Source organism: Cheilinus undulatus, linkage group 22 (genome assembly GCF_018320785.1).
Source record: "Cheilinus undulatus linkage group 22, ASM1832078v1, whole genome shotgun sequence".
Taxonomy (NCBI): domain Eukaryota; kingdom Metazoa; phylum Chordata; class Actinopteri; order Labriformes; family Labridae; genus Cheilinus; species Cheilinus undulatus.
In genome coordinates this window covers 12,921,333-12,935,044 of record NC_054886.1, presented here as the reverse complement: position 1 = coordinate 12,935,044, position 13,712 = coordinate 12,921,333, and the positions used below count along the sequence as shown (strand labels likewise).

The 13,712-nt window shown below is 41.0% G+C and overlaps 1 protein-coding gene across 3 annotated transcripts in view; it reads right to left on the bottom strand.

Moving 5' to 3' along the window:
* stim2b (stromal interaction molecule 2b) overlaps positions 1-8,857 on the bottom strand; it is a 73,667-nt gene extending 64,810 nt beyond the window's left edge. For 2 of the 3 annotated variants that reach the window (XM_041779316.1, XM_041779317.1), the window contains exon 1: positions 7,799-8,857. In XM_041779316.1, the coding sequence (XP_041635250.1) occupies positions 7,799-7,931 (133 nt within the window). In that variant the 5' untranslated portion in view covers positions 7,932-8,857. The remainder of the gene's footprint in view (positions 1-7,798) is intronic. The other variant, XM_041779318.1, reaches the window with a different exon arrangement.
* Positions 8,858-13,712: the final 4,855 nt, after the last annotated feature.

The window sequence follows — 13,712 nt, the reverse complement described above, 5'->3', positions numbered from 1 at the left end:
AACAAAGTGGCAAAGAAAAAGATTAATAAAGCAGTCTAATTACATGCTGAAAAATCAAAGCGATTCACCATTATTTTGATCCAAAGGCATGCATCTATATCAACTTTACATGGAGTTTGCCACAATCGAAGTCCAGAGCAAAGTGGCAAACAGAAAGCATAATAAAGCATTTTCATTACATGCAGAAAAATCTCCATTATTCACAATTATTTTGACCCAAAGAGCTGAAAGCAGCACATGTCATAAACTAGAATTAAGGGAACAAAAGAAGCAAATATTTCTAGATGATATATTTTGTAAAATAATTTAGCTCACTCTAATATATCCAACCACAGGACAAAGTCAAATTTTGAATCGACTGGTGAAGAACCCTTCAGAATGATCTATTCTTGTCAAGAAAAAGAAATTACTTCATCTGCTGAGCTTCACACCCCAGAACCAGGACCTTATGACTCGCTCCTTGTTCACTGTCAATCTGTCACTGTTAGCTCCTGAAATTAACTCTAAACTCTCAAACATCGAAGTAGGAAAGCCTGGGTTTCCTCGAGAGTGTGTTAGTTTGATGGAACAGGGGCCTGCCTGCAGCGGCAGAAGTAAAACAAAATGCAAATCTCTCTGCTTCCTGCAGTACTTAAAGCAAGCCCTGTGAAGATGGGTTAATGTTGACCCTCCATTCTAAACAAATCCCTTAAATAAGGCAGCCGCTCTGCTCAAAGATAGCCACTGTAACCTCTAACAAACACAGCAGTATTCAACAAATCCTCTCCAAACTTGGTCAAGCTTTGGATGAAATCCAAGAGATGGAATTATATATCATGTGGGAATACAGTACGTGACATGCAGGGTGTGAGAAAGATCTACTCATGTTTGCTTTGCTACATTTGAGACTGTGTAATGTAACCTACAGCAGCCAGTTTCAACATCTGTAAGGTTATGTAAAGCTTATGCTAAATGGGGGCTGTGTATCTCAGACAACTATCATGCAGCAGGCCCATTATTTGAGGACTGGATGTTCCTTGCAGACAGGGGGAAGGGCTTTGTTTGTTGAAATGCCAAACAAGCTAAATACACAACACTATTAAAACAGGCGAAGACCACGTTCGCGTCGCCACTCAAGAATCCGACCCCCAAAACAAGTGTTTCATTTTTATCCTCCTTCTCTTCGTGTTTAACATTCCCTTCCTCTCCTGTTAGGATGATTTATAGATCCTTTTGTTTAAATCTGCTCTGGACTTTGGCCCATGTTTAAAAAAGAAGATTCCAATTCAATGCATACTGCAGTGAAACAAAACCAAAAAAACATAAAATCTGAAAAAAAAAAAAGGCCCACAATGTCAACCAACCAGTGATGACACAAGGCAAAAATGTATTATTTCACTTCTTAAAGACTGTGAAATGAGTTTTAACACAACCACAAAAAAAAAACCCATCTCTGCGCCGGGTCATTTGAGTTCAACATCATTGTCATGTGTGATACAATGAAAATCTTGTGCTCAGGCTCAGCAAAATCATGTGCAACTGGTTTTCTGTAACACAAACTTCAATGACTACTTCAGTGCCTGATGTTTTGTCCTACAAGATAAAGGAAGTTCCATTAAGATAAAAATCTGCTATTTGAAGATAACATTCTTTTCTAGTTTTGATAAAGATGTTCCAGGCAATAAAAAATGTGAAGACAACACCCTGTGGCTGCAAAGAACTGGCAGCATTAAAAAAAAACACAGGGAAAATTCTGCTTTTACACATGCAGCTCACCTTGCAATGTTCATGAATTTTCAGGAGATGTTTGTACATGTGTGAAAAGTCTATTCGATGCAGAAAGGAGCTCAAAACAATCGGTTCCTTTCAAAACAATTGAAGCAATCCAACAAATTGCCACACTTATGTAATCATCCTCAGTCATCCCCTGCTTTTATTCTGAAACTAAATCCCAGCCTCTCAAACTTGCTGGCCCGGTCCTTTGAAGATCCTAAATCACAAGGGAGCTGCCTGACTGACCAAATGTTAAACCCAGCCCCCTAAGTCTTGCCCCCTGACCACTCACAGCATGTTAAATGGCAGCTTTGAACCCCTCACTGCTTCAATAACAAACAGCCTCATCCCTTCCTGTACCTCAATTACTAAAACTAGAAATCCATGCATTGCAACTTAATGTCCGTTACAGATACTCTCTAACTAAAATGTGTGTTTATACAAACTAACCTTGGGGCTAAAAAGTCACTCTCAAAGGCAAGCATTTCTCAAACATAACCAATTTTTGACTGTGCAAACATCCTGAATAAATGGAGTAGTTGAAATGAGATGCATCTTTGAGCAGCACTTTCTTACTTCCACTCTGGCAGCTACATGCTAATATTCACTAATTACCTGAAAAGCTTGGTTTTAGTGAAAGGAACACTGTTCAAGAGAAGTTATACACTCGCTAAAAAAATAATTATTACAGCAATGTGTGCCAAAAATGATGCATCTTACTTGCTACTCACATTTTTACTAGTGGAACAACATAATACCTTTAATTCCACATTTTACTTCACCAAAGCATGTAGCAACAATGCTAAGCTAGCAATAAAGTAGCATTATAATGGGAGAGAAGTTGTTCAATAAGTCAGCTCACAGTAATAAAACATTACAGAAATAGTTACTCGATTTAGCAGACATTAGCAGCCCTGCTACCAGTCAGGCCAGGCTAGGACAGGTTTTAAAAACAGAAGCCTAAAAACTAGCGTTTAGCTACAATGCTAAGCTAGTTCTCGAGTTGCATAATGAGAAAAATATAAGATAAGACTGACTGTTCTCATGTATGACAGCAACAATTACCTTTAGTAAGATAACTTTAGCCAGCATATCACTGGTGTGGGGTTAAAACCTCATATCTAAAAAAAATACCCCCCCAAAAAATCACAGTACTTTTCAACTGATTTTAATGTAGAATCTTTTTGACACTTTCTATTGGTTTAAAGTTTGTAAACCCACACACAGATGTAAAGGGTGACCAACAGCACTGTTTTCTGAAAAAAAGGAGACATGTGGTTTGGCCTAAATGCCCCAAGCTACAATGCTAGCATTAAAGTAGCATAACAAGAGAGATTAAGAAATAAGTAGGCTGACTAAGAATGTATACTAGTAACATTTGCTTATGGCTATCAAACATTTTGCAAACAGTCATACCAAGTCAATACCAAGTCAATAGTAACAGCAACCAAAAAGAGGATCAGCTACAATGATACGGGCAGGTCAGTCATGGGTCAAGCATGGGAGCATATGCTAGTTCAGCACTTCACCGCGTAAACCTCTGTCCTATACTGCTCTGGCCTCCTTAATGGCCAGCATCCAGGCCTGCGCCAGGCCCATACCCCACCTCTCTAGGTATCATACCAGCTTCCCCCCTCCACAACGCTTGCTGGTGACCCAGGCACCTGGGTACCCAGTATGCAGTGAGGTGGGTCAGGCCCGGGAAAGCACACCAGGTGCCCATAAAAGTGCAGCTGCCATTCCTGTCCCTGCTTTCCTGAGCACATCAGCATTAGACACAGTCTTGCCAACGATACCCAAAGATGCGCTAATGAGAAGTCGTCACAAAGCAGTCCCGATTGCGCCTCTGGACATCAGTCAACATCCAGGCCTCACAAGAGTACAGTAAGACCGGAAGGACTCTGACTTTTATCCGCATGCTCACATACCGGGAACGCCACACTGTCTTGCTCAGCGAACCCATCGCTCCATGTGCAAGTTCAAGTCTGCGGTTAATCTCAGTCTTGCAGTCAAAGGTAGGTAGAACTGCTCAACAACTTTCAGGCTCTCACCATTCACAGACACAGATTCGATAGCAGCATCCAAGGCTACCCAAAATGCCAGGAATCTTCATTTTGGCACAGGAGACTTGCATTCCTAACACTTTAGCCTCCTCACTCAGCAAGTTGAGGGCCCCCACAAGGACATCTATAGTTTCCACAAGGATCACAGCATCACGAGCAAAATACAGATATGGACATCGCCAAATGACACAGTGCAGTGATGATGGAATTTTGTAGGCAAAACCTGTGACTTAGCATTGCATGGGTTCCCTCAGTGACAGGCCTATGGTATTTTCCAGTGTTTTTGGATCATAGCAGAAAATAAGATCTGTGTCCCATAAAAGTTCATGAAACTTGTTCATAGAGAAAATCTTCATAATCGAACTATATACGCATCACATTTGGTTTACATATGTCATGCTATATAAAACAAGTATCAAACATCCTATATTGCTTTGGCTGTAGTTTCAATGAAAACTTTTTAAATACAACAAAAGAGCTCAAAAATCCAAGATTCAGGACATTTTAACAGCAGCAAAACACCACAGCTGCTTCATCTAGGATGGTGGCTGTGCATATACAGTAGCTACAGTATATAAAGACAGAAACAGACACACAGTCCTGTGTTTTCCTCTACTGACACAAGAGCGGCTAAAAGGCAGCTGACCTTTCTCCGCAGCCAGCTGAGAAACGGGTAACGCTGCAGTCATGTTTACTGACACAATATTGAGTCACCACAATTTCTGCATCCACCACACTTCACTCCACAGCAGTGTGAGTGGGCTGTCTCTTAGCTGCTTTTTACACTGAGCTGTTGCTTCAGGCCTTAATAATCAATACATCTGAAAGTCATGGTTTCCTTTCAGTAGCTGATTAACACTTTAAACAGACAATCATGAACGCTTCACAGCTGTCGTTCTCCAGCAGCTGTAACAGGATACATAAGATGAGCATTAATATATAGATGAGTCTTCACACCTTCATTCACAAGGTTTTTGGTGTGTCTTAACGTGAGGCGCCTGTCTTTGCTGTGTCAATGTTAGAGGTACAACACAGAGCTCATTTAGTATGTGCTCAAATAGCCCAAAGTGAAACGGTCAAAAATAAACACTTGAAATTAACATTTTAAATTTACCTACATGGGATCCCCCTTTGAAGCCGTTAAAAATGAATGCTAAAGTTTGCGTTAGTGACACTCTATTTGACTCAGCTGTAAGGGTCGGGAGCTGGAGAAAGAGAAGGATATCCGCTGGAAGTAAATATTACAATGAGGTGCGAGTTTTAAGGGCAACAAGTTAAAAAAAATACTGGAAATTCAGTGGAAAAGTGTTTAGTTTTCAGAACTGCATAAAACATCAAATGGACTGTATATCTATCTGCTGCCTGTTAGCCAAAACAATCACTGATCACTTCATTAGGCACACCAGTTCAAACACTCATTTAAGCATTTATCTTATCAGCTAATCCCATGGCAACAACCAATGTCAACGCTACCCAAACAGATTATCTTGACTATGTCTACTACATGCATTGGTTGCTGTCATGTCATTTGCCAGTTAGACATTATTATGTCAGTTAGACATTATTATATCTACTCAAGCACTGAAGAAGAGCAGCAGTTTAATGATGCTACCTCAGGTTCAACAATGCAGTTGCATTTCAAGTCCAAGACATTGTCCGCATTTTGGATTAGAGTGGGGAAGGAGAACCCACTGCCAGCCAGGAGAGCGGTCACACTCTTCCCTTTTGTAACATCTTTCCAGTATGAAAAAGGTTTATTTCTGCTGTTGTCTCAATCAAGATGAAATACAGATCAAAACTTGGCACCGAAAATGAGCTGAGAGTGGCAGTCTCACAACACCGGGACCCGAGATCTATAACAGAAAACAATCCCACGGTAGTCACTGACATTATGCAGGGAAGAAAGTATTCTTTTTCAATTGTTTACCAAATTTCTATTTTCAGGTAACTGTTCATCTACGGAGGAGTTAACATTTTTTTGCATGTTGACATGTACAGTGAGGGGTGGGCTGAAAATAGTTTTAAAGGGGGGCCTGGCAGAAAAAGTTTGGGAACCACCGGTCTGGACTGTACTCTCTGATGTAGCCTATTATTATAAAGAGCAGATCTAAACACCGTGACCTCAGCACAAGCAGTATTTAGCCTCCAACAGTGGTGAGAAAAACCTTCCCTTTAAGGGTCAGGAATCTCAAGAAGAACCAGACTCAAGTACCAAAACAAAACAATTTCATTAGCGATTGTGTAGGAGACGAATGAATCCATCAAAATCTACAAGAAACCTTATGCACACTGTCTGACTTGCACAAATTCATTGGGGCTGACAAGTTTTGTGCAAATTGAGGCCTGATCAGACTACATGAATTAACCAGTTTGACCTTAATTTTTTGTTGCAGCCCATCGTCCAATTTCAGGAACTTTCTTCTAGTGTGGGAATTTTTACATTATACAATTCCCCACACCCAGTACTTATTTCCCCTGAGGATCTTCTGTTTACATACTGCGATGCATGAAAAGCTGGCTAACTCGGCTAATGTCTCTTGACATGATATTACATTTGTACCTCAAGATCTGTCTGAAGGATAGCCAGTCCATATTGTCTGTTCATGCCACAAAGTCCACAGTTGTTTCTTTTTTGTTGTTTTCTTTTCAGCATCACACCCAGCACTTCTGTTGTAGCTACAGTTGCTACTCCTTGACCTGCCTCCCCTACAAACTGTGAACTCGAGCAAGGTCATGAAAGGTCATAATGACAGCATACGAGAATTGGCTGGGATCCCAATTGTTCTGACAATCTTTTGGTTAAGACAAAATAAGATTTTGTTGCATAGTCTGACATGGTGCTATAGAAAAAGACAAAAAATGTGTCGTCTGAAATAGACCAGTGCTAGATCAGTGTTTCCCAACCACTTTTCCTTGGAGCCTCCCCTTCATGGACCAAAAAAAAGCGGAGCCCCCTAAGGACCCAAGAGAGAAGAAGAAGTGACATACTGCCATCAAAAATCAATATAAATTCTAATTGTTTCACAGATAAAACCCTAAAAAGGCATATGCATGCTTTTCTTATCAAATGACCTTTTTAGAAACTACGTAATAACTGCTTTATCATGGTTTTAGTCAATATTTGCAAATCTAGATTTCAGACAAAGCCTGAAATCTAGATTTGCATGATACTTTAAATAAAGGAATTCGATAATAATTAGCACCTTTGCTTGATTTGTTACCACGGTATCAACACAGATCTTGATGTCATTTATTTTAACTAGAATTCTAGCTAAGTTAAACATCTGGTATCCTTACAACACTATAATATAATAGCATTTATCTAAATATATACATGGGATGAGAGAACAGCCCTTTCTCAGCATGGGCCTTTAGTCGATTAAGGTCATGTACAAAAGCCTGTTAAATGAACAGCCAATCAATATTGTCGGGCTAAAAGATGGAAATCCTGCGCTCATTAGGTGATGTCAATAGCTGAATTTCAGAGGGGGTTTAACTTGTGGCCTTCTGGCAACAATCAACATGACTCAATACACATACTAATGTAAACAGAGCGTTTAGGTGGGCTTCCTTCAGAAGACAGGACCTATGGTGTAGATTGTCCTGATGCTAGTTCTGAGTGTAACCTTGAGACTCTCATAAAGTTGAATTGAAATGTATTGTATGGATGTAGTTTCATGTGTCCCTCTCATTAAGAATGGTGTCAGGCTAAAAGATGTGTTCCAGTAAATAGTCGTGTCCTCTGTGAGGATGTATCCTGCATTCCTGTCATGTCATGCATTCCTCAGCAATGTACAGAGGTGGGTGAGGAGGGGGGAGAAAGGTGACTGTCGACACGAAATGCATCACTTTCCATTAAGCTCCCTGCGCAGGGCTTTCCCCAAGAAAGCCACTGGGGGAAAAAAAGAGGATGTGAGTGAAGAGGGGGTAACACTGAACATGCGTAAACACATTGGAGACACTTGTACCCGACATGCGCTTACCTGTGGTGGCTACATTTGCAGCATCAGACGAGTCGCTGGCTAGATCATTCGAGTAAGTGCACTCCAAGCCCAGTACCGCATAGATGACGAGTCCACGTAGCAATATATTCAATACCTTGTGCATGTTACTCATGGTGGAAAAATAAGGTGAAATAGAGCAATTCGTATCCGTGGGACTGGGAGTCAGGATGGAGGGGGTGGAAACCCCAAAAAATGTCAGGTTCACGAGGAGGGAAATGAAAAAATAATCAGTCTTTATAGTACAAATATGTGGTGTCACTTGGAAAAAATGCACCAATTTACTACAAAAAAATCCCGCAGTGAAGTAATTTCAAACCTACCGGCTAGCTGCTGTCGCAAAACCTAACAGGAGCGTGAAAAATGCCGATAAAATAATTGTTCATGGTGGGTCAACGACAAGTTAAACTACTCTGAAAGAAGACCCCCTTCAAGATAAAACTAATAGCCTCTAATGTGTTTACAGGCTGTGCCAGAGCTGCTTGGAGCTAGTACAAGCGAGCCCCCCATCTTATTTTTAACATTAAATATAAATACGATAACAAAAAAGACCGTGTAGTGAATACAGGCAGCCAACGCACATGCAGCCTATCTGAAGGAATTCCCTATCCAAAACAAAAACAAGCCAAAAAATAATGGCAGCAGCTGTGAAAGCGTGGATATCCCGAAAATATAAATAATATATGTTATATATCCTTACGTATGCCTGTGAGTTGGAAGAAAATAGTCCCTGTACTTCCACGTACAGTACACAAACACCGGGTACAGCTTCAGCATATTGAACTCGCAGCGTCTCGTAGGTCCGCCTCTTCACACGAAAGTAGCAAATCCCATTGCATCAAAAAATACAGCCGCTTCTTCGTCCCCCGTTTCCCATAATCCTTCTCCGACCTATATCGACCGCACACGACATCCGCCTACTTTCCAAATGAAGTTTTTAAGTCAGCTTCTCATGGCTCGGTGTGATACTGTATCCTCCCGCCTGTCATATTAGCTTCTCGCCGGCTGATGCAGACCGACCGAGGGAGAGGGAGGGAGGGAGAGAGGGAGAGCCAAGCGAGGCGGAAGACGGTATGCAAAAATGGTTTGACATCAGGAGGTGGAGGTGATGGTGGAGGTGGCGGGGGCAGGACTTCAATTTGGCTATTAGTATGCAGCCACTGGAGGGGTTTGTTTTTGTTTTAGGGCGATTTAGTGGGGCTTGTAAAGCAGCGGGGCATCACTTCCACAAAACCGTCACGGGGTTTCACACAGGGGTTTTACGGGTGAACGTACGCGTTGCTGCCAGGTATTCAAGGGCATGTTTGAACCGCGTCCAGAGAAGTAGAAAATCCTACCTCTGAACTCTTCGTTTGTTTTCTCCCCACGTCATTATGTGACGCGTAGGAAGATACCCACTTCATTGTTCTCCACTTCCCCTCTTCGCCGGCCCATGCAAGTTTTCCTCCGAGGCTGAACGCTGTCATTGGCTGGAGTGTCCCAACATGGCAGAGCCTGATTGGCTGGTTCAGCAGCACGTTATTTTCACATTTTGAACGAGCCATCAGCGGCAAAATAGAAAATAATATATAAGTCATACCCAACGCATTAGTTTGAGTTGTTATTCTACTGATTTGGCCATTTTTTACTTTGCAATCATTGTTTGGCCATAAGAGGCATATAATTGGTGATTAAGAACCATTACTGCTGCAGCAAAGTCAGATTCATAATACTCCATGTCCTACTGGTAATTGTGGCAGTCACACCCAAGGCAACCTACATGAGGGGAAGTAAGAAGATTTATCACCACTTGGATGGCCCATGGAGATCATCAAAAACTAAGGCTGCTGGACGCAGATGACCGAGAGGCTTGGGGCAGGCAGCCCAGATTCAACTAGGCAGGGGTGTCCAAACTTTTTCAACTGAGGGCCAAATATAGAAATTTCTAAGAATGGTGGAGCCACTTTCATATACTGCACCATGAGGGTGCTAAAGTTAGAAACCAATATAATGTAGTTTAATATATTCTTAGTGACTGAGTGTGTTAGTTAGTGGTTGATAGGGCAAACTGTCGATTAATTTAAAGATTTTGGGGAGCAAAGGAAGATTTTCAGGGAGCCGTGGTTGGCCCTGGCTACCACTGGTGGCGCACCTGCAACATTACTGGTGCTGCAATTTGCTGCAGTGATTAAATAGGGTATTATAAATCTCTCTCATCCCTATTTCCTATTCTAGCCACTGTCCCCCCTCTACCAATAAAGGCATAAACACCCAACAATATATATTTAAAAAAATAAACTTAGGCTGCAATGACAATATCTTAATTTCACCCTAAATACTAACCATTCTTAAAAATACAAAAACCTGGGCTGTCAAACTTTTTTTTTTTATTCTTTAGTTCAGCTCCCCTTTTTTGCGTATTGATATTCCACCATTTTTAATTAAACTGATTTTGACTAAAATGACTGACTAAAACTGATTTTGTTTCATTTTTGATTCATGCATTGTCTTACATTATAGATATTTGATTTCCTGTTTGGATAGAGATCTGCTTTTATTTTTAAAGAAAATAACAAACTTTGAAAATTATGACAAAAACTGAACCATAGAGAAAGGACCTTGTCGTGGACTGAAAAGGAAATAAGGGAACCGTAAAAAGAGAAGTGTTTGATAATACAACCTGCAGATGACTTTTGACTTTACCTCTGAGCTTCCACTTTTTAAAATGAAATGAGATGTTAAGGAGCAGTTGTGGACTTCTTTTGCATCACTATGGTTGCACTAAAGTGTGCTGAGAGGGATGCTAAAGCATGCAATTAATCACAATTAAAAAAATTTAATTTACTACTGATGGACCTTAGTTAATGCAATTAATGCACTAAAGCTGGTGGGTTTAATATATTCAATTTTTTTATTTATTTATTGCAAAATTTGCATGCTACAAAATGTAAACCCCTTTTTCTTAGAACGGTATGAGCTTTTTTATGGAAGCATTAACGATGCGGGTTTGCCTAGTAAACTAAACCATTCGGCTAGTAAAGTCAGATGTCCTCACCGCGTGATGCCCACAAAAAAAAACAAAAAACAAAAAAAACAAGATGTAACTGAGGCAGCTTCCAGATCAATGTTTCGCAAGGCATTCCTATAGTGGCTGCCTGGTAACTGTTAACATCTCATCCTGTGTGGTTCATTGAAACAGCAGATTTAATCTTAATGAAAAGATTGAGATTCTGCCTTAATTATTCCCATGAGGGGACAGTAAACTGGTATATTACTCTAGAAGAGACTTTAGATGTGCAGTGCCTATAAAAAATATTCACCCCCTTGGATGTGTTACCCTTTTATCGGTTTTATAAATTAATCATGGTCAATACAATTAGTCTTTTTTTGACAAAAACTCTTTCATTTCAAAGTGAAAACCTATTTCTACAAAAGTAATGTAAATTAAATGAAGGTATGTCATGTAAAATAAGTGCATAAATATTCACCCCCTTCAAGTCAGTATTTAGTGCATTTGGCCGAAAAACAGCAGCGTCTGTGCAGATAGATCTCAATCAGGCTTGCACATCTGGACTCTGCAATTTTAATCCATTCTTTGTAAAACTACTCAAGCTCTGTCAGGTTTCACGGGGATCGGGTATGAACAGCCTTTTCAACCCAATTCCACTTGCAAGTCCAGCCACAAATTCTCTTTTGGAATGAGATCTGGGTTTGACTCAGACACTCCAGAACATTCACCTCGTTCTCTTTGAACCATTTGTCTAGCTTTCGCTGGACGCTTTGGGTCATTTCTTGCTGGAAAATAAATCTTTTCCCAAGCCATAGTTCTCTTGCAGACTGAATAAGATTGTCCTCCAGGATTTTCCTTTATTTCGCCACATTCATTTGATCCCTTACCTTTACGAGCCTTCCAAGAATGGCTGTCGAGAAGCATCCCCACAGCATGATGCTGCCACCACCATGCTTGACAGTGGGGATGGTGTGCTCGTGTTGATGTGTAGTGTTTGGTGTCCGCCAAATCTAGCGTCTTGTCTGATGGCCAAAAAGCACCATTTTGGTAACATCAGACTAGGGTGTCTCCCACATGACTTTTGACAAACTCTAATCTAGATTTAGTACCAGTTTTCTTCAACAGTGGCTTTCCCTTGTGACTCTTCCACAAAGCTTTGACGGGTAAAGAACCCAGGCAACAGTAGAGAATGCAGAGTCGCTTCCATCTCAGCTGCTGAAGCTTGTGATGTGTGTCTGGAAATTTTCATTGTATCATCCCCTGACTTGTACTTTTAAATAACCTTTTCACTGATTTGTAAAACCAATAAAAGGCAAAACATTCAACTGGGTGAATACTTTTTTCAAAGGCACTGTATTTTTTTAATTTTTGCAAAATGTTCAATGTTTTCATGCATTGGCAATAGAATGCAGGTAGAATAGCATGGTTTTTACCTTTCCCATAAGCATGAAGTTAAAATCTTTAAATTTAGGGTGGCAGGTCATCCTTGGTATCACGGGTCTTTACAGGAAATATTTAACATGTTTCAATTATATTGTGGTTTGACAAGTAGAAACCATAAACCTGCCCTCCAAGGCCACATCCACACAACAGCTTTTGTTATACTGCACACCTGTTTCCTCTGTTCCTATAGTGTTAAATCTGATATTGTTGAAGGTGTAATCTTAGTTGTGTCCTTTTACATCATTTTGCAAAGCATGGACTGTTCCAACACTGAAGTTCATCATACATCTTTCATTACCAAACCTTTTAGAGATTACCATCCTTTTGAGTGTTGACAGATAGGTGACACATCTCCCTTCAATGCAATATAATGTCTGAGCCAGCAGGAGTTACATGTCTGTGTAAGTTTACTACACTGTGGGCAAGTGTTGTCTCAAGAGGAACATACTCCTGGGAGGCCAGAGGAGGTGCATGATAAAGGCCATGGGAGTCTCAGTAAACAGGTGGCAGAAGAAGCAGGAACCGGCAGCGAGGGAGAGACGAAAAAGAAGAGCAGCATAATTCGATACGAGCCCGCAGAGGGGGCAGCGGGGAGGAAGGCAGCCAACAACCTCGGAGGAACAGAGCAGATGCTACATGTGGGAGGAGGGTGAGGGGGGGCGGTCAAGTCCCCCAGTGCTGCTACCTGTCAATTACCCTGTGTGCCTATGCAAAGAGAGTCCACTTCTCCTTGTCCCAATATTGACCTTCTCCTGTAAATGAAGGGACATATTTAATCACAGAGGAGGCAAGAGTATTGTAGTCGAGCCAAGTCGAAGCGGAGTCCCAAGACCACAATATTTGAGACTGAGTCCGATTTGGATTGGGTCCCCAGCATTCAAGGCCAACTCAAAAACAGTTAGTATTCATTGACTCCACATTACCTAAGTCAAAGTTGAGTCATCAAACCTTTAGTTGTACCCAGTCTTGAGTGCCCAGTGTATGAGTCTGGGCCGTCAAAGAAGAATCTCAGTAGTCCAAATTGAGTATAATCATCAGAGTTACAACATGAAACCCTGTAAAGTACCTGTTCAGAAGCATTCTAGATACCAAAAAAATAAGCAGGGAAAGTCAGAGTCAACTCAGCATTACTTGAGTCCTGGTTCAGTTACAAAGTCTCAGTTTGATGTTTTCAAGTCCCCAGTGATTGAGTCACCAAAGAAGAATCTCAGTAAAATCCAAGTCAAGGCCTTAGTCTGAGTCGAGACACTGAACTTTGAGTCCAAGTTGAGTCTTAGGTCAGCAGCATTCAGGTTGAGTCAAGGCTATGCAGAGTCCAAGTCAAGTCAAGTCACCAGTACCAGAGTCTGAGTTGAGTCACCAAGCCTAGTGTTCAAGTTGTTTTCAAATCCCCAGTGATTGAGTCCAAGTCCCCAAGGAAAAAATTCCTGTAGTTTGAGAAATGTCCCCATTACCTGGGTCCAT